Here is a 22774-nt window from a genome sequence, read left to right on the forward strand (position 1 = left end):
TGTCATCACAACCGAATTATTTTCAAACTGAATAACTATTTTCAAGACATATTATTGTCAAAAGACAGTTCATCAAATTGGCTAATTACTTGGATTTATTCTCGTTGTTATTCAACCGTCTACTGTTGTAGGTTAAGCCGTTGGTCCGCATTTAACCAGTCAGTCAACACCTAGTTTATAAGCTGTGGTTCGCATTTAACCAGTCAGCCCTGTTCTTATTTCTGTGTATGTTTTATTATCTACCGGTCCGTACTCAAGGAGTCGGTCCACAAGGATTAGGCCTACCATACACGTTTCGATCGGTCTTAAGGCCCGGACTCTTCAGTCCCGGTCTTAAGGCTGGGCCTCAATGGCGGTCTCCCCACTCACGTACCGATCGGCCTTGGGGCCGTTGCGTATCCAGTCGCGCGGTAGCTCTATTGGAAGGTGGGCGTTTGTGCAGATTTGTGAAATATTTTAGTGCAATTTTAGTCAAATTTTAGTGCAATACATTCTGTGATAGTAAAATACATTCTGTGATAGTAAATTCAGTTCAAGGCGACATGTCATCTATTAAGGACCTACAAATATTTTGTAAATTATCAGCCTTTAGCATACAATTTGGTACACAATACATACCATGCAGACGCTCTCCTAACTTTAAAATTCCTTGGAGACCAAAATACGACCTTCCGACTACTTTTGACAATTGAAAATAATTTCAAAATAATTCTGTGGAACTTTCTCGCTTTCACCACCCACTTATCTTTCAAAACAAAAAAGTTTCGAGCATGACGAAAATTTGATGTTTTCTGCTCGAAATGTATCGACGTTGACGAACTTGATCATTCATTAAAAAATTATTATGGGTCGGATAAAAATCATTCAGACACCAATAGAAAGGAGACATTCTCTCCGTTAATTTGATATAAATTTGTTACACATTACAATGCCCCATGATTCTGGGAGAAGTTATATTCAAAAGAAAAACAAATCTTCGCGATGTTATCAATTTTATCATAAAAGTTGAATTTCTTTCAATCCTTCAACCCAGAAACTTTTTTAGCACTACTAGGACAGGACTAGACAGGTATTACACAGTAATATTTCTATTATCTTAGTTGATCATATCATTATTACCATATTTGAACAGAGAGGAAAATAGGAAATCTTATTTTTATCTCATTTTATGTGATCAACTACAACTATGATATAGGAATATGATAATCATATATTATCATACCAGCCTCAGCAGATAATTTATTCAGCCGAATGTGATGCCACAGTCCAAAAACACCACACTACTACACACACACTGACCCTACTGCTTGGGGAATGTGTTGATTCCTCAACTATTCGCTCACTCTGAAGTGAAACTAGGGGATGATCAGTGCAGTATTCGTTTCCTGAAACAACCGGTTTTTATTGTGACTGTTAACTTTCTCCTACTCACACTGAGGCACAACTGGGGATGAATAATGAATATCGACTATCTCAAAAAATCGATTTTTTGTGAAATCGATTTCTTTTTTCGATAATCGATTTTTCAAGAAATCGATTTTTAGAATAATTTTGCTAGGCTATCCATAATACGTGCAAAACGTGTTGACCGAGGGTAGAAAATATGGCAGAGGGGGAAGAGCGGGTGTTTTGGCCTTAAGACGAAACCAGGTTTCCCCATTCACGTTCAGTTCCGTCTCAAGAGCAATTAAAATTTAATCCGTCTTGAGGCCGGGCCTCACTTGATTCCAGTGCGGCCGAAATCCGGCCTTGAGATCACTTTTCGTCTTGAGGCGACACCATACACGTTTCGATCGGCCTTAAGACCCGGACTGAAGAGTGAAGACTGAAGACTGAAGACCGATCGAAATGTGTATGGTAGGCCTTATTATATCTTGTGTGTTCAACAAATCTACAATTCAATCTCAATTTTTTTTGTTGGAATTCTGATGGTAATAAACTAAGTGTTACACATTGTAGCTCTTAACATCTTTATTTATTACACTTTTATACAGTCCACTCTTTTACTGTCCACTTATTTAATACTGAATTTACAATCTAATTTTCTCATCAGAATTCATCAACATGTGAAAAGTGTTTCGGAAGTGGAAACTCGAGACTACTTTATAACATTTAATTAACATTAATTGTAATCATCATACTATTGAATACCTTGAAAACGTTTGCAACTGAAGATCGCTGTAAAAGTCTTCAGGGTATTTGCTAGCATATTAATGGTGGTTTCGTTTGATGAATTATGACTTATTCATCTGCAATTGAATCATTACAATCCCATTTTCCTCTAGTTCATTCTATTCACCACCAGATTGATCGATTGATCTGCTGCCTTCATCTAAAACCTAGGAGGGTGAAGTTGGACCGCAGCCAGTCTTCTCTTACACTGAACCCTCCAATACAATTTAAAGTTACAAATAAAACAAAACATCATATACATAGAATAGATAAAATACTTATTGACATGGGCTACTTTCAAATCAATAAAACAAAATAAATCTTATAGCACCCTTTATTTTTAAAAAAACTTTAAAATAGTTGAACAACTAGTTCCGGTTTACACCATCTTCAGGTTATGAAATAAAATAAAATTCAATAACTTTTTACTAATTGATATATAACGAACATATGCTTAAATTCATATGACGAATTTATTTCTTGTAAAAGTTATTGAATTTAAATTTATATTCAAAAATTTTAAATTTTATTTATTCACTTTGAATCTTATCAAAAATAGGATTATTTAAGTAAAATTGGATTATATTTATTAAATTATTCCTATTCAATTTTGCAGTTTTATAGATATAAAAATCTTCTTTTACATTCAATTTATTACTTTCACTACCAATGCTTAATATTTTCATATTAGAATTTATATTGATATAATTATGATTATTCTCAATTGAATGCTCAGCAAACGCTGATTTCTGAGTAGTATTTTTTGAATTTAAAGCCTGAATATGTTCATTAAGCCTTTTTTGAGAACATCTACTTGTTTGACCAATGTAAAATTTTTCACAATTACTACATTCCAGTTTATGAACGCCTGATTTTTTAAATTGTTCCTGTTGTATTTTTTATTAGAAATCTTCTTCATTAAATCAAAAGCTTCGTTTTGTATCCTAAATAAAATTTTTTGCGAATGTCTTCCTAATTGCCTTATTGAGAATAGTGTTGTATGGAACACAAATATATTCCTTATTTTCTGAATTTCTATCATTTTGTGGATTAATTTGTCTATATTTGTGCTTATATATCATCTTATAAATTTGGTATCATATCCATTTGTTACTGCAAAATGTTTTAAAATTTTCACTTCTTTTTCATAATTTTCTTTTGACATAGGAATATTTATCAATCTATAGATCATTGATCTGAATTCTGCTGTTTTTTGCTGCCATGGATATGGTTAGAGTCTCTTGGAATAAGAGAATTTGTATGTGTGGGTTTCCTGAAGATATTAAAATTATGTTTCTCATTCCTCTCACTTATTTCCAAGTCTAAAAAATTTATTTTCTCTTTTTGAACTTCCATAGTAAATTTTATAGAAGGTGAAATTGAGTTTAAATATTTTTCCAAATCTTCATGTGTTTCATCATTATTATTGTATAAGCATATTATATCACCAACATATCTATACCAATAAATGATATTTTCTCTCAAAGGATTATTATTATTATTCATAATTTTAGACTTTTCCAAGTTGTTCATATATATGTTAGCAAGGTATCCTGATAATGGTGATCCCATAGCTAAACCTTCCTTTTGTTTATAAATTGTGTCATTGAAAGTGAAATAATTTTGATCTATACATGTTTTTGTTAATGCTATTAAATCATCTATTTTATTACTGTTCACATCATTTTCAATCAAGTTTTGCTTTAAAATGTTAATAGCTTAATTAGTGGGGATAGAAGTATACATGTTGACTACATCAAATGATAGAAGATTGCGTGATTTGGAATAGTTATTCCCTTGATTTTTTGAACTAGTTGGTAAGTTCGTTGCCTGGACTGATAGATTATTTTACCATTGATTTAATTTGAATGTGAATGTGTATTGTGATATCTTAGCTTGATTCGTGGGTCTTGACATATTTTCTGAATGCATCTTGAATTCAAATTTTCCATCTTAGTTTGTATTTGCTTCGAATTTCCTGTCGATGTGTGTACACTCCTATAAGAGCCAAAAGTATCATTTCTCTATCCGAATGGGCAGAATTTCACGAAAGCACCCTTCTATTGGCAAGCTTCGTTGAATGGTTTTGTGTGTTGTCTGTTGGCTTGCAGATTTCAAAGATGAACCGAACCGAAGCGATCTGAAGTGGAAGAATGACATCGCCGTTCCTGGTTGAGAACCTGCTGGCCGGTCCCGACAGTTCAGACAGACCGACCGACTACCGGCTGCGTCGGAATAAGACCGATGCAACCGATGCCACTGATGATGAAGGCGAATGCGATGTTTCCAGTCCCGAACACGATAATGGTGAGTCACTTCCCAAAACATTCAGCTTGAATATCAGCGCACAGAGCTCCGCTCTAAAGTGAAAGGCACTGCGATGAAAATTTACAAGGAAATTATAATATAATAATGTTTTATATGAATTGATAGCTTTATTATTCACTCATGAATTACCGGTATTATTCATGTTTGTATTGTGTTATGTGAAGGCATTACATGAAGGCGTTGAAGGTTCTTGAAGGTCGGAATAGTGTTTCAAGGATTGTCCTCTGAGGTCGGATGGGTCTCTTTAATAGCCACAGCGATTTCCTTGGCAGTTTGATTTGTCCTGTGTGGTCGGATAGGCTACTCTCTAGAACGCCCACCATGATATAAATATATATATATATATATATATATATATATATATATTATATATATATATATATATAAATTAAAACAGGAGACACAATATAAGTAGATTGAAAACACTTAAAAACTTACATTCGAAATGGGGGGAAATTTTCGGAGACTGAGTCTCCTTTCTCAACCGAGCAGACTGCAGTTTTTTCAGGTTGAGGAAAAATCCGTCTTTGCTCGGTTGAGAAAGGAGACTCAGTCTCCGAAAATTTCCCCCCATTTCTAATGTAAGTTTTTAAGTGTTTTCAATATATTTTTATCGTGTCTCCTGCTTTAATTTATATTACAAACTTTAAAGTGTCTTCTGTTATGTGCTATATATATATTACACTGTACACAGCTCTTAATAGACTCTATTACTCACAGGTGCTTGGAACTTTGGGACCAATACTCTTTGGGGCTAAAGGGTTTTGACATAAGACAGGATGAATCTTCGCAGGTAGAATCAGGTGTCTCCAACAGGGGGTTGGACATTGTTCATCAACACAAAGGCGTTGAACACATAGAATTAGCAAGTCAATACTATTCATCTCTATATACATATTTATTCAAAATCTATATAATATATTAAAATGAATGTCTGTGTGTTAGTTTGTTCCCTATAGACTTTAAAACTACTTGACAGAACGGCATGAAACAGAATTTTTTTCTCATCTTTTAAACTATAATAAAGGAAATGAATGAGAATAAATTTTGAAAGGTTTGAGATATCGATGTGCAGTTTTCACCCTACCTTTTCTATGGAAATCCTGTATCGGAATATGACCGCATTTCAATTTTAAAAAAATAAGTTGGATTCAAAATGGCGGTTCCGAAATGGTGGAAAATCTGTTTTTATCATTCGAAAAGGATACTCAATCATACCTATCTTCTTAAATATCATTCACATATGAAGCTTGTGTAAGAATTTTGACGAATTCATTTATGTTCTACAGAACTGTACTATAAAGTATGATGTTATAGTTTTAACCGAAACTTGGATGACAAAAGATAAGAACTTCCACTATAGCATCGATGGCTATACAGTTATAGATAAACCAGGACAACTGAATGAAAGTAACGGATTGTGTATTTTTGTGAAGGAATCTATTGATGTACGCTATCTTGATTGTCAGAAATCGGAAGCAGATATTATCGCTATTAGATTAGAGGCTTTCAAACACCCTATCACATTATTTGCAGTCTACAGATCTCCATCCTCGAATATAGAAGCTTTTCTGAATGACCTAGATACGAGTTTATCTGATATACATAGAACTGAAAATGTTCTCTTCATTGGAGATTTAAATATTGACATTTTAAGCAATAGTAACTTAGCAACGGAATACAACAGTCTCTTGCAAGTGTATGGTCTGCAATCCCTTATAAATAAACCTAATCGTATTTCAGGTAACTCGAATACATGTTCAGATCATATATTTTGGAAAAAATTTAATTTTAGAGATAGTTATGTCCTAAGCTCTATACGAAAAACGTATTTTGCGGACCATTTCTGTACAACTTACCACTTAGGAAACTCATACACTGGTTTGAAGGGAATTGGAGAGATATTCACTGAAAAAATTGATTATATTGAATTGATTGACAAGTTAAAACAAGAAAAATGGGAGAATGAGACTTCTTTTAATGGCGATAATATGTATTTAGATGATAAAATTCATGAATTTTACTGAAAACTGATGCGGTACATAAAATCCGCTACTGTTCGAATTAAAATTAAAATCAGAAATAGACCACTAAAAAAATGGATAACTCCAGGGTTGATAAGATCCATCAGGGAACGAGACAAGATGCATAAAAAATTGAACAGTCAACCCTTCAATGTCCAATTACAAAATACTTATAAAATGTTGAACAAGCTTATTAAAAAAACTAAACTTGACTATTACAGAACTAAAATATCAAACTCCAAAGGTAATAGTAAAAAGACTTGGAACTGCATAGAGGAGATGCTAGAGATGCAACGTAAGTATAAACGACCGGAAATTGACCCCGCTATTATGAATAAATATTTTTCGGAAGTAGGAAGAAATTATGCAAGAAAATCCAGGATAGGTCTACAAAAAAATTGCTAAACTCACAGTACCCACCTTATTCAGCGGAAAACTCTCTGAATTCATTATTTTTGCACCCATAGAGTTATGATGAGGTATTACTTTGTATTAAGAACTTGAAAAGTAATGCCTCTCCGTGGATGGATGGAATAGGCAACATATGCTTGAAGAATATTGCTGAGTACATAGCTTAACCTTTGTCAATGTTATTTAATGAGTGTTTCGAATTTGGCCATTTTCCATCTCATTTTAAAATTGCAAAAATAATTCAACTTTATAAATCTGGTGACAGGAAGGCGCCCGAGAATTACCGCCTCATCAGTCTTATCAGCAAACTATTGAAACTTTTTGAGAAGATAATTAAGAAACGTTTATCGGTATACCCTACAAAATTTATTACTGCTAACCAATACGGTTTCCAAGAGGGAAAATCCACCGAAGACGCAATGACTGAGTTGGTAAGAATTATAACTCAAAACTTCCAAAACAGTAAAAAAACCCTGGCAGTTTTCTAGACCTGGCTAAGGCCTATGATACCATTCCTCATAGTGTCCTTCTGCATAAACTGGAGAGAGTAGGTTTCCGGAGAAATGTGTAAAATTTATTTAAAGGTTACTTGCATAAAAGAGTACAGATCCTTGAAACCAACAAAGTGACATTGTCTGAATATGGTCTTCCTCAAGGTACTGTTCTATCGTCGATATTATTTTTAGTCTATATCAATGAACTCTTGAAAATCCACATAAACGGATGTCATGCAATCTCCTTTGCAGATGATACGGCCTTCATTTTCACTGGATCCAGCTGGCAAGAGACTAAGCGTTTGACTGAGTCTGGTCTGACCAAAGTGAAGTCATGGCTTGATCATCATACACTGACACTTGATGTGAAAAATAGTGTATACATGCTTTTCTCTCCATCAGAAATGGCTATCCCGACTGATACATTTCGAATTGCAATAAAAATCCACTACTCAGACTGCACTCATAATAACAATTATGGTGAGTGGGTAGGCTTGCGGGAGAGAGATGAAGGCTGTGATTGTCAAAAACTGGAGAGAGTAAGAGAGACAAAATACCTTGGAGTCATGTTGGATTCACAACTCAAATGGAATGCTCACATAAATAATACTTGCATAAATATGAAACTTGTCATCCATAAATTTCATAGATTAAACGGGCTGGGTGATCTAGATATCCTGTTGTTAATATACTACGCTTATGCCCAGTCGGTTTTGCAATATGGTATTAGGGTATGGGGTGGAGCATTAGACACACATTTCAATAAAATCTATCTTATTCAAAAGCACATAATAAAAGCAGCACTTGGCCGACCTAGAAGATACCCTACACATCTCCTTTTCATTGAATTTCTAATATTAACAGTTCAGACAGTTATTTGTTAAGAATATAATACTATATATAATTAAAAATATAAATCAATTCACACCACAAATTAGAACTTACGATTTCCGTATGCAGGGTAATTTCCAAATCAATAGAACAGACATGACTGTATGCCGGAGACAATTCCCTTACATAAGTAACAGACTGATCAATCTCATACCAGATAACTTAATAGCAAAAACTAGTATTAAAAAGATAGCAGAATGGATAAAGTCAGTGAATATCTCGCAATTCATTCACACATAATGAACTAGTAAATGCCACCTTCATTTAACTATCCTATATTTCTTTTATTGCAGTTACTTTTTTATCTTTCTTCCAAACCTCAAATATATTTTCTCAGATTCATTCTCTGTCTTCTACTCTGTGATTTTTAATTCATTTTTCTGACCACAAATATAATACTAATTATAATAATAGCTTTATTGACATTCATGAAATGAACAAAAGCCTCTCAATTGAGGTAATTTTTGGTTGGCAGTTACAAAAAACATCTAGAAATAACAAAATTTACAATATATTTACAAATTGTCCATGATTCTCTACCACCTTCTCCGATCCCTGGCTGTTGTCGGCCACATATCTCCTACACGCTGAGCGATCTCGTCCCTCCATCTAATGGCTGGGCGTCCTCTCGTTCTTCTTCTGTCGCGCGGAATCCATTTGGTGCATATCTTTGCCCAGCGTTCCGGTGCCATCCTCGCCACATGTCCTGCCCATTTCCATTTGACGAGATGCGCTTCCTTTTGAAGATATTTAATTCTCACCTGCTGCAGAATCTGGGTGTTTCTGACTCGCTGATTCAACCGTAGACCAAGTATGCTCCTCGACATTTTCGTCTGGGTAGTCTCAAGACTATTGAGACTGAAACAAATATAATAATATTGTAATATTTATCTTCTAAGCCACATAATGGAATTCATCATTCAGTAATTAGGCTAATTATATATTTTAGTGCTTCAAATTACACTTTTGAATTTACTTTTCCTTTTTATTTATACTATGTTTATTTATATTTCCTTTCATATGTATATTAATTCTTGTTTCATCTATTCATTTCTTCATTGGAATTTTTTATATTGAAAATTGATATCGATACTCGCTGCCAGCACTCAAACTTCGATTTTGCAGGCAGCGCCAAACATGTTATTTTGTTTTTCGTGTATATAATATTGATCAATATGTTTTTTTCAACTTTGTATTGAGGATTATTATTTTTGTTGTGGCGAAATAAATTTGATTTAATTTGATTTTTCATTCAGATAAATTTCATGATTCACCAAATAAAGTCAAGTGTGACATGAGTTACGTTGGCTTATTGGCGGTACGAAGTACGCCGGGCAAGCTAGTACTTTATAAATTCATATTTATTCATATTTTATGGTTGAAAATTTTATTAGTCCTTCTATTTGATTAGGAAAATATGAAGTCATTGTTCTCATTGGGTCAAAAAACTTAGATCTTATAACATGTTGGAAAAGAAGCCTTCTGGAGATGTCTGTGACAGAAATATTGTTCATCTACTCAGTACACAGGAATATTTAAAACAATGAATCTTTGAATGGTTCTCATTAAGTGACAGAACCGTGTGGACCTTCGATAGGGCCGTTTGCTAATCACCTCGCAGGTAGAGATCCCAGACTTGTTCTTGAAGATGATTGGAGAAATGTTGTGGAGGAGGCCAAAGCCCACCCTGGGCTGAAGAGCACAGGAAATTTTTTTGGGAATAACTTGTTTTTTCAGCACTACAGCCCAATATCAGCTTTGGCCGCCTCCACTACAGCTCTCCATTCTTCTCGGCTCTCTGTCATTCGTTTCCATCCTCTACTTCCCATTTTTTGCAGATTGTTTCTTACTTCATCCCTCCACCTCATTCTTGGTTTTCCTCTCTTCCTTCTGGAATGTAGCCTTTCCTTGAATATTATTTTATAGTCTGTCCAAACTGCCATGAGCCCTGAAAGATTAAGCCGACCCTCGCTCCCCCACGGGCAGGCACACACGCCCGGCCTACCTGCGTCATTGATATAACTCACAAATATATGAAAGCCTGATTCGACCTGTGAATCTTGAATATTAACAAAAAGTGTTACTCACACTCATAAAATGAGACTGCGCTTGTGTGTGTGAGTAGTGGGAAGGTCGGCCCAATCCTTCAGAGCTCATGCCTGTTTGGACACAGTATGTGCATTCTGTTCCCATTCATTCTACACATATATGTCCAAACCACCTAATCCGTTGCGCCTGTATAAATTTCACAATATTTCGGCCTTTTATTAATGCCTCGAGCTCTGAATGAGCTCTTCTCCTCCATCCCTCTCCTTCTTCAACTGGACCATGAATCTTTCTCAGAATTTTCCTTTCAAAAACGCCTAGATGGTTCTTGCCTTCTTTTGTTAACATTCAAGATTCACAGCCGTACGTTACAACAGGTCGAATCAGGCTTTCATATATTTTGAGTTATATATTTCTACATATGAGCCTGTTCTTCAAAAGTTCCAAGTTACTGAAGTATGCTTCATTTCCAGACAATACTCTTTGCTTTATGCTGTAACTCATCTTGTTTTCGTTATTCAATTCAACCCTCAAGTAGCTGAAGTTCCTTACACCTTGAAAGATTTTCTGACCAATTCTGAGATTTTGTGAAAATCTTCTTGCTTGACTGCTTGATATCTTCATATAATACCTCGTTCTACTTTCATTCAATATCAACCAAATCTTTTCCGCCTCTCTCTTCAACAACAATGCGTTTCCTGCAGGACATCTTTCCTTCCTGTAATTATTGCTACATTGTCCGTATATGCACTGATACATTCGATGGAAAATATTTCCTCTGTCTATTCCTTCAATATAGCTCTATGCAATGCAATAATGAATACATTGGAATAACTAATAACTATTTAATAGAGTAGCGTTTCTATCAACTCACTATGAGCAGCACATCCAAGTTTGTATGTTTTGAAAGTGCAATTTGTGTGGCGTTCTTATCACCAAGCTGCTCTCTGAATGCCCTCCGCCTATCAGGTCCTTCTCATATAATGCATTATTTGTAGAAAAAAGCATCGCCAAATTTTGTGTCTGAAGAGCTGCTATAATTTTTTCTTACATCTATTAAAACTTCTCTCATTTTTTTTAATCAACTCAGAGACGATGGAAGTCTTCATCAGCTGACACTTGAAGCATTAATTTCTCCTTTTGAGATGTTCGAGTCTTGGTTTCAGACTTGTTTGCAGTTTTTGTATCACGAATCTTTTTCCATGAGGAACGACATAATTTAATGGATTTACGCACAGATTTGCATGGTAAGCTCACCATGTGTGGAGCTGTCTATCCCTCCGTTGAGAGCCCAGTCATGTAGAAGTGTTTGACCTAGCTGTGGCATTGCCACACTCCAGGTATGACTGGGCGCATATCTACTAAACTGCCTAGTGTTCCCCAAGAGTGAAAATTGCATCCTCACAAAGATTAACTGAGTTAATCATGGTATATATGCTATCCGGAGTACAGATAGGCTGCATCCTCCCACCTTTATAGAGAAGATTCCCCATGAGGCTGCACATCAGGCTCCCGAAAACCTTCCACCAGTGACCCTCCTTGATGCTACTCGAGTGGGTAGCCGTGTAGTTGTCACCCCGACTACTTGACACTTACTTACTGCACCGTAGGTGCCAACTAGTCATGACCGTAAACAACAACTTGACACCTTGCACCCTCGCGACAGGGTGTCCCCCCGACTACTTGTTACCTCCTCAGAAAGGAGACAACTGGACGGGTATGGCTCACGTCTACTTGTCCCCTAAAAACCGGTTTTAAAAGGGGACAAGTAGTCGGGGTGGCACCTAGTCGCGTACCCCTACTCGACCCAGACACTAACAAGTCACCAAAACAAAATAGATCTCCAATGAAAACCCCTCCCTTATGACCTCCACCATCCCAAAGCCAAAATTACTGGAATGAGCCAGTAGCAGACTAATACACAAAACTCTATAAATGCTTGATAGGAATAATAATATCTATTCAAGGAGTCCATCACAAGGATACCATCACATTCCTAAGAAATAACCGAATCCTAGTTACTATATTACATTATTCGAAACTAGAATAAATATCCTCAATTCCCCAAGAAATCAAACATGACACATCAAATAATACCCCTCCCCTCAAAACTACAATCCACCTATCCCCCCGGAATGACCACCCAAAAAATTCTAGCTTTGAGTGCCCAAATGGATGAACAATTATCCAATATAAAATAGAGCAATGTCAATTCTAGGGAAAACATTCGTGGAAAGAAAAATCATCTCAGTTATTTTGAGTCATCATTCAAGAACGGAGTAAATCTCCCAATAAACGACACTCCAATAATGTACATAACTCTAATATATTTCAAATTTTAGATAACTCACTTCTGGTTAACCATTAAAGGCTTTCAAGCCTCAATCTAATGATTTTAAATAGGTATTTGCTGCATACCAATCACAGTATATTGTGTTATATTCGACCAGAGCGATATTGTACCATTTATTTAATTCCTGTTGTTCAAGAAGGTATTAGAAAGAAGAAAAACTGGAGAATATTTGCTTGAAATAATTTAATGGTCCAACTCAATTAACTCTAAATTGAACTAAGTGTCGAATCAATTTGTTGTTTCCCTCTTGATCCACGCATTATTGTACTTACTTGATTAATTAATAATTAAGGTAGGAAATGATAATGAAGGATTTAGATGTTACCATCGTAATGTGATTTATCTAACTGAATCAAACACACACATTATACAACTATTTTTCAGCAGATTATCATTTGAATAGTATATTTCTCCCACACTCAATTAAAGACCATTTCTTGGAATTTGGGAGATTAGAGCTAATATCAGAAGGCCCTTCATTTTAAAAAACATGTAAACCTACATGTAAAATGTAAACCTACATATTTGATTGTGAACAATACCTCAATGCAGTCACAAAACAGAGGCTGAACGAGAAAAAAAGAACTATCAAACTCACTCATTATATTAGAACGAAGCAAAGCATTTTTGAAATTCCTGCAAAACATTACGATAAACCATAACAAATCGAAAGCGAAATTAGCAGGAGCAAACGTTGCGTTGGCTTGTTACTTTTTATCGCACTCCAGCAATCAATTCAATAGCATTGGTGCGCTTTTTCGTTTATAAATGAGCAGGCAGCTCTAAACACTGGAAATCCCCTCGAATTCATTCATTTCAATAACTCATTTATCATTTGTCGCGTTGAGGTGGAGCTCCTGTAATAAAATTCTCAATGAAAAACAGCATGTAACAAATTTCCATTAGAAAACCCCTCAACGGTTTGTCGACTTTCAAAGCTTTTGCAGAATAATAAGTGTTGACGATATAACAATAAAAAGCAATTGCTCCAATATTATGGGTGTTGTATCATTTGATTGAGAATCGGAAAAATATTCGAATACAATAACGAGTAATACATCAACTCAAAAAACATGACGATTACGTCACTAGCTCAGTAGCTCTCGATTTTCCATAGCAGGGAATTGTGATTTTTCAATGCCATAAAAATAGATCATGAAGAAATTGACTGTAATTGAGTGTAATTGTACATTACCTAGAGTGATTTGAACAGATACTACTGTAGGTTGTGATACTATAACTTTACAAATAAATGGAAATTTGAGGTGATACTTATTCCCAAATAATCAAAACAGCATTAAACATAGTTTTGAATAAAATATGAAACTTGAATTTGAATTTAGAATGACTAGCACCTATCCAGATGCTATAGTGAGATCCACGTTATAATGGCAGTGTTTGATTGGAAATGCTATTGCTATCCTTGTCTATCATTAAACAAAGCGGATAGCGCTATCTCTACCTTGCTTTTCCCTGTTGCCAGATCGTTTTTCAACAATGTAGAATTAAATAATTAATTTCCAGCAAAATATTTCATATTAATTGGAGAAATTCATTATGAAATTATTGGAAAATATAATTGATTATTTTAAACGAGAATTAACCGTTAATATTACATCAATAAACCTGCATCAGCTACCGTCTATAGAAGGCATTGACAAGACAGAGGATCGGCAACGTTCTTCTACTATCTTTCTCCACTGCCATTATAACGTGGACCTTACTTTAGTCATCATAGCACTCTGTTCAGCGACCACATAATGCAAATTGCAAAATTACAATACAAATCACAATCAAATACAATTACAATCACAATAAAATCTAATACAAATTACAATACATTTGCACTATGTGGTCGCTGACTCTGTTACACTGTTTCCATGATGTTTAGCATTCCTTGGCGTTCTTTATCATTACCATGACATTTCAAAAACTTATAGTGGTATTTTACAATTAAACCAGTGTGGTTAAACGGAAAATCACACAATTCCCTACGTTCTCATTAAATATGTTTTTCAGACGCAGCTGATAACTAGAGCACTAGAATTAGGTAATTTGTTAAAGAAAACATTATTAGAGTTTCTGTGATATGGATTGGAATGGAGATGATGTGAAATGATGCATGTGAAGCAACGGCGAGGAATTTTGTGTTAAAAAAATACTTTTGCATGCAAATAACTCAACTAAATAATATTCATTATTCATTCATTAACACAATATGCCTAATATGTGTCTCCTTCACAAAAAATACAGTAATACAAGATTGTAACAGCAGTAATATGAAAGTACAATAAGCAATCAATTTATTACATACTAAAAAATTATTGTTGGGTGAAACCTATCTCAATGAAGGCATGGAACAGTCAAGGAGGAGCGATTAATAATACCCCTTCTTCAACACCAGTAGAATGGGAAACAATAACTGTCAAGTCATGTCAATGATCAACCAATACTCAACAAAATCTGTTCATGCCGCCATCCAGATAGTTTTAGTAGCATAAGAAATATACAGAGTGTTTACGAACTCCCTACAAATACTCTTGGGCATTGTTCCTGGGTGAAAAACATGTCTAAATATCATATTTAAATTGTCTGGAAGTCTTCAGTTACTCACAAAGCGGCCATTTCGCTTTTTCCACTTATTATTTTTCTTCTAAATAATGGTTGAACATACGATATTGAAACTTTGCAAAGTCATTCATAACAACTAGATAAAGCTACAAAAAAATATTATGATAATTTTTCAAATTCATAAAACAAGATGGCGGCCATTTGAAATTTTGTTTCTTAAATAACTCAGAAACCGTTTGTAGATGTATGGGTGTATATTATTGAATTACAATGTTTATATTTGAATGAGAATTTAATAATCTGACTCCAATAAAGTAAACTACAAATAATACCGTACAATCATATTTGGCAGGCCAGCTACAAGGAAATTTTGGTAGCCACGTGTTTTCGACAGGGATGCTGAAACTAGACTGTCTCGTGGAAGGCATAATATCTAGAGGGAAAGGGAGGTGAAAGTTACAAAAATAGAAAAGAGAGTGGGAGTGAGACAAAGAAGGAAAGGATGTGAGCTGTGAGGGGTGGAAATACTATGCAGGTATGACTGTGTTGGTGTGATGGACTTGAAAGAAAGGAGCTTTGACAATGGTAACAGAATGAATAGGGATAGGGGAATGCAAGGTTAATGGCCTGCGAGGAAACAATAAACAATACAGATACACAGATGGAATACAAATATATACAGTCTTCGATTGTAGGCTCAGCAACACCACAGTCCCCCCTGCCAGTGATTTGGCTGGATATACTTCACAATTTCACAACACAAATCACGAAACACCAGCTTGCAAGCGATCTGGGAAGTGGACCCAATGACCACTTCTGGTAGTTACTACTGGAGTGGCAGAATCTTACAGTGGATCCTGGATGGCATCAGGTAGAGGGCTGGCTGTTGCAGGGGGAATCGTTTGACTGATGCTGATTGGCTGATCATCATCTGCTATGATGAAGGCTAGCTTGAGGCGGTCTATTGAGATGGTAATGTCAGAACCCTGGATTTGTACTACTGCAGTTTTGTCAGTTCGGCTGATGACCAAGTGTGGCCCAGAGTATGGTGGTTCCAGTGCACCTTTTGAAGTATCAGTCTGAACAAAGACGTCCTGACATGTAGTAAGGTCCTTGAAAACAAATGGCATTCGCTCTCCATGGCGTGTACCTGTCACTGGTCTAAGAGCATTGAAATAGCTTTGAAGGCTGGTCACAAATGTTGATGGATGTGAATGACCATTTGGGGGGTTTGGTGTCAGAAACTCTCCATGAAGGCGAAGAACCTGGCCATACACCATTTCTGCAGTAGATGTCTTGAAATCTTCACGCCATGCTGCTCGTATGCCAAGGAGAATAGCTGGACGGATTTCAGTGCAACACTCATTTGCATGACATCTGATTACTGCTTTGAGCTGATGGTAAAGCCTTTCAACTAAGCCATTTGCTGATGGATGATATGCAGTTGTCCTGAAGCGAGTGGTTCTAAGGTGCAGGAATAAGTTGGACTCAAATTGTTGGCCTTGATCAGTTGTGATGTGGAGGAGTGTGCCAAAGCGAGAGATCCAAGTAGTGAACAGGTATCTAGCCACAGATTCAGCCTCAATATTCTCCAAAGGGACAACCTTTGGCCAGCGGGAGAATCTGTCAACACATGTGAGGCAATATCTATATCCTTCTGAAATAGGCAATGGTCCTATCAAATCGATTTGAACATGTTCAAATCTTGTAGATGGAGTAGTAAATGTACCAACTGGTGGCCAATTATGTCTTTTCACTTTTGATTTCTGACAAGATAGACAGGCTCTGGCCCAATTTCGGCAGTCTGCTTTCATGGATGGCCAGATGGAACGTTGTGTAGCCAGTTGGGCTGTAGCATTTCGTCCTGGATTTGAAAGTCCATGCACTGCATTGAATGCAGCCCATCTGAAGTCTTTGGGGACAAAAGGGCGAGGCGTGCATGTTGAGCAGTCACATAGCAATGAGGTTTCTAGACTAGGTATAGGGACCCTTTATATTTTGATTCCAGAGTCAGGCTTCAAAAACTGCTGAACCTCTTCATTGTGGGTATGTGCCTTGGCCAGAGCTTCATAATCCAAAGATGTTGAGAGTGCATTGATCCTGGAGAGAGAGTCAGCTACTACATTGTCACAACCACATGACAGATGTCCGTAGTGTACTGACCTATGTACTCCAAGTGGCGAAACTGGCGTGGTGAACACTTCTCAGGTTTCTGTTGGTAGACATAGGTCAGTGGCTTTTGATCACTGTAGATAGTGAAGTCCCTGCCCTCCACCATGTGTTGGAAGTATTTGATGGCCAAGTATATCACAGTTAGCTCCTTGTCATAGGCACTGTATTTCTGTTGAGCAGGACTTAGCTTTTTTGAGAAGAATGAGAGTGGTTGCCAATTGTTTCCTGACTTTTGCTGCAGCACTGCTCCTACTGCATAATCTGAGGCATCTGACATGATTGCAAGGTGGGCACCTGGAATAGGATGTGCAAGTAATGCTGCATTACTGAGGCTCTGCTTACACTGCTGAAATGCTTTTTTCACTGTCTTCTGTCCAATTGATAGGTGATGTTCCTTTCACCTTGTCCTTCAGCAAATCATTGAGAGGGCTTTGCTGAGATGCAGCATTGGGAAGGAACCGGCGATAGAAGTTCAACATCCCTGTGAAACTTCTCAACTCCTTAGCTGTTGTAGGCTTGGGGTATGACAGTACAGCTTCGACTTTACCTGCCAAGGGCTTTGTGCCTTCTCCTGGCACACAGTATCCTAGGAACTTTACACTGTTTGCTTCTAATTTACACTTGCCTGGATTAATCTAAACACAATAGGAGGTCAAATGTTCAAAGAGCAGTCGCAGGTGCTGCTCCTCTGACTCTGAAGAACTAGGACATCATCAATGTACACATAACAGAAGTCCAGACCTCTTAATACACTATCCATGAGGCGCTGAGAGGTTTGAGCTGCATTGCAGAGTCCAAATGTCATGTATGGAAACTCAAACAGTCCAAAAGGGGTTGTGATGGCTGTCTTATGCATATATTCTGGAGCTACTGGGATTTGGTGGAATGATTTGACCAGATCTATTGTTGAGAAGATTGTTTTATTGTGTAGAAAATGAGAAAAATCTTCAATGTTTGGCACAGGTTATCGATCAGGTACAGTTCTTGCATTCAGTGCTATGTAATCTCACAGGGCCTCCACTCTTAATCATTTCCAGGAACCATATGGAGAGGTGATGACCAGCTGCTGGATGAGGGTCTTGCTCTTCCGATTTGCACCATGCTTTCAAATTCCATCTTGGCCAGTTTCAGCTTGTCTGGGGTGAGACACCTGGGTTGCTGTGGACTGGTGGTCCTGGAGTAGTTAGAATATGGTGCAGGGTATCATGCTTGACTGAAGCTGTTGTATGACCAGCAGGCCCAGTGATGTCAGGAAACTCTTGAAGAGAATGTGGATGGTAGTGTAGAATGTATAGTTTTAATGCTACTTACCAATCTGCATGATGCTGAACGGCCAGCAGCAACCAATGATGTCAACTGGTCTATGAAGCATTGTTGGCGAACATCAAAAAGGAAATCATAGTGATGTAAGAAGTCAACGCCAATGATTTGCTTGGCTACATCAGCAACTATGAATCACCATGCAAGTGTGCAGCGGAGACTGAAGTCCAAAGTGAATGTCACCAAGCCATAGGTTGCAATACATGTGTTGTTTGCTGCATATAGTTCATTGTCAGTCTTTTGTCATCTTCCTGGAAGAAATAACCGAGGATAAACACACACATCATTGAGTGGATTATGAGTAAGAAAAGGTGTAGCTTATGAATTGATAGAAAAGAGAAGATTTGAAATTAGAAATCAATAAACAATTAGACTAAAATTGGAGAAAGGAATTGTAGAATTGAACTTGAATGAAATTTATTTTCCATTCTTATTGAACATTAAATATATTTTTGATAGCTGTGGAATTTATTATGATATGATGAAATTCATTTCAATTTAATTAAACAGTTGATCTAGAGTTGATAGCTATGGTACTATTGCTGTCTGTTGAGACCAGGACTGGAAGCAGCTCCAAGCACCCAAATAAAAGCTAATTCTTTCGTCTTGACATCTATGGAGGTGGCTGTGGGAGGGAGGATGACGAGGACTTTGACTTTGAAGCATTGGTCAAAGTTCTTGTTGTGCTCAGAGCCATGAGTGGGGATGGGTTGGAAAGTATTATTTTTAAAGGAAGCCCTGTAATTGTTGATCCGGAGGTTCCACCTATGTAGAAGGCAGGACAGAAGTTGCAGGAAAGGAGGTAGATGCAATTTTTCGAGATGAAGTTACTGGATTGATGGGTTTAGTGGGTGTAGTTGGTTATAGGACTGGTAGAGGAGATGGAAGAATCAGTGATAGGACAGGTTTTACAGCAGGGGCGTTTGCAAGTTAGGGTACCAGGTGGAGTTGGAATTTCATCAGAGGTGAGTGATTTGTTTTTACTGAAAATTTTCTTGGCTGCTTATAAATGAGGGTGGGTGGTTGCTGGAAAAGTTTTTTGGTAGGGTGATTGGAGGAGACAACATGAAACAGATCTATAAGGACAGGTTTGAGGTTTTCGATTCCAGGGAAGTAGGCGGTACAGAGCTTTTAAGTTTGTGGGATTTTTTGTGGTTGGATTAGTGCCAGTTCTGGAGAAGATTTGTTTCTGTAACAACCTTTCAGGATACTCACATTTCAGGAGGGATTGGTGGAGTTTTTTAAGGTACTGGTCAAGATGGTAGGGATCACTGCAAATTTTTTGGCCTCGGATTGAGAGGGAACGTGGGAGGGATCTTTTGATGTGGTAGGGATGGCAACTCTGAGAGTGTAGGAACTGTTGAGTGTGGGTGGATTTGATGAGAGTATTGTTGGATAGGGTATTGGAGTTGGAAAGGATTACATTGACATCTAGGAAGTTGATGCAGGATTCAGAAATATTCCAGGTGAAGGAGACAGAGTAGTTGGAATTGAGTTGATTGAGGAAGTGGGAGAGGGTATCATGTCCATTAGGCAATATGAGGCATATGTTGTCAATGAAACCGAGTCATATCAGTGGAAATAAACTTTATTGTCAAAAACAATGCATACAAAATAATACTCAATCATCTAGTGCAGGGCTCTCCAGCCTATGGCCCGCAGGCCACATCTGACCCGCGAATGGATTTTGTCCGGCCCGCCCAGAGTCATTGCAACAGATTTTTAAAAATATATATTTATACACATTTTTGACAACAACAGTGAGTTCAGTGCTCTTCTCTTACTAGTCACTCCATTTCTTGATATTTGTAAAATTAGCTGTAAACAAGCAGCGATCAACCATTGTGAGATATTAGCAAATGGTCCGCACGGACTGTACATGTCCCTGTTTGAACGCTACAAAGAAGGTAACCTACTTTCATTTTACAGTTCTCTCCCAGAAAAAGACTTAAAAAAATTTAAAAAACCATGCTCGATCTGTTTTCTCTTTTTGGATCTACCTACAAGTGTGAGCAGACATTTTCAAAAATGAAGATTGTTAAATCCAAATACTTTTTTGTCAGATGATCATTTGAAATCAATTTTAATGATCGGAACCACAAAGTTTGATCCTAAATGGGTGGACAATTAAAGTGGAAAACAAATTCTCACTAAAAATGAGTATTTTCTTCTTGCATGGTAGCTTTTTATAAATTCATGCATTGTCAAGTTTTCTTATGAGCTTTTTACACTCAATAAATTGGACTTTGTATTGGAATAAAATTAATTGGTTTGTTTCTCCCTACTTAAAAATACTTAAAACTCCTCATATTATATAATAATTTTGTACACCACCCAAATCCTCCGTCATGTGTGTCCCCACAATTCAAATTCCACGTACATCCTTGTTATTGGCCCTCTTAGCCTCCCAAGAATTAACAATGTGGCCCTTGGATAAAAAAGGTTGAAGACCCCTGATCTAGCACATAAACTAATGATAATAATAAATAATACAATTATGAATATTATATGCATTTAATTCTCTTGACAATATATACTCTCATGCAAGGGAAGCTCGCCTGTACGCATGGAGGAGTTGCTGCAGACCCCAGAAACTCTCTTACAGTAAAAAAAATCGATTTGTTTGTCAAATTCCTTACATAATGTATCCAGTAATTCCACTAGGAAATGAAATACAAGGCATTGAGAAACAAAACTAAAAGTCAAACAACAAATAAAAAATAATAAGAAAGCTAACAACAGAAAAAATAGTAATTGAAATAACTTTAAGAATTTGAGAAATGTGATCTCTCACTGAACAACAAAAAACATAGCTTCGACCGCCTACGGAAGAAGACCGAATAGCCACTCTCTGATCAATCTACTGTACAAGGGGTTTGATTGGCAAGATCTTACATTGTCAGGCAAATTATTGAAGAATTTTGGACCTAAAAACAAGAAAGATTTTTGGAACATGGTGGATCTTGGTCTTGGCAATTGAACTCTATTACCATGTCATGATGATGATTGAATATCCACAACTGCGCCAGCATTGCCACTCCTATTAAAGAACATCTGCAAAACTCTAAAAATGTACATATATCCAAGTGGCAGAATATTTAAATTCAAAAAGAGAGGAAGGATTCATGCAATTTTGTTTTTTTCATCGTTATTCTTACAAAAGACTTCTGTAATCCAGATAGCGGCTTCACATGAGTATGATAAGTACTACCCCAACAAGTGATAGCATAGTTTAGTCTGGAGTGCACAGATTCAAAATGAATCTGCCGTATGACATTCAATGGACACAGAGACCTCAAAAATAGAATTTGCTCATGAAACATGTATGAATAGTTTTTAAGAGATAGGATGTGCTGCTTAAAATTGAGCTTTTCATGGACCATCAAACCTAAATATCTAACAACATCCATTCGTGGAAAACTGCTACAAGGACAATCATTTAGCCGCCCCTGACAATCAATTGAATGATATTCAATGGGAGTGAGCATATGAAAACCTTGATACAGTGAAAAATTAACAATTACAGACTTTTCAATATTCAGACTCAGCCTATTACACGTGAACCACAATGACAGCATTTCAACATCGTGAGTAACACTCTCCATCAGCAATTGGGTTGTCTTTTCACCTTAGGTTAGGGCCGTATCATCCGCAAATGCTGTAAACTCTCTTTTGAATGATGAGGAGTACAGATCACTAATGAAGATAAGAAACAATATTGGCCCAAGGACCGAACCTTGTGGTACTCCATTATTAATTTTCCTCACTGAAATTTTTTGACCATTGAGGAAAACATATTAGTGCCTTTCTTCCAGATACGATGCAAACCACTTATGTACCAGTCCTCTTATTCCAACCCTTTCCATCTTACTGAGGGGAATATCATGATTAAACGTGTCAAATGCCTTTCTCATATCAAGGAAAACACCTGTGACTCGGTTTTTATCATTAGAATTCAAACTATTATGAACCAGCATCATGAACCTCTGAAG

General features: G+C 36.7%; 1 protein-coding gene and 1 long non-coding RNA gene across 3 annotated transcripts in view; one reads left to right on the plus strand and one right to left on the minus strand.

The window, feature by feature from the left end:
• The window catches only part of LOC120354896 (homeobox protein DBX1-A-like), a 196178-nt gene that overhangs the window by 10303 nt on the left and 163101 nt on the right, over window positions 1-22774 (plus strand). For both annotated transcript variants that reach the window (XM_039442968.1, XM_039442969.1), the window contains exon 2: window positions 4284-4479. In XM_039442968.1, the coding sequence (XP_039298902.1) occupies window positions 4326-4479 (154 nt within the window). In that variant the 5' untranslated portion in view covers window positions 4284-4325. The remainder of the gene's footprint in view (window positions 1-4283; window positions 4480-22774) is intronic.
• Window positions 8132-22774, minus strand: part of LOC120354900 — a 126053-nt gene continuing 111410 nt past the window's right edge. The window contains exons 2-3 of the long non-coding RNA XR_005573286.1: window positions 18774-19033; window positions 8132-9178 (exon numbers count right to left, since the gene is read on the minus strand). This is a non-coding gene — a long non-coding RNA (uncharacterized LOC120354900). The remainder of the gene's footprint in view (window positions 9179-18773; window positions 19034-22774) is intronic.

This window comes from Nilaparvata lugens, chromosome X, assembly GCF_014356525.2.
Source record: "Nilaparvata lugens isolate BPH chromosome X, ASM1435652v1, whole genome shotgun sequence".
Taxonomy (NCBI): domain Eukaryota; kingdom Metazoa; phylum Arthropoda; class Insecta; order Hemiptera; family Delphacidae; genus Nilaparvata; species Nilaparvata lugens.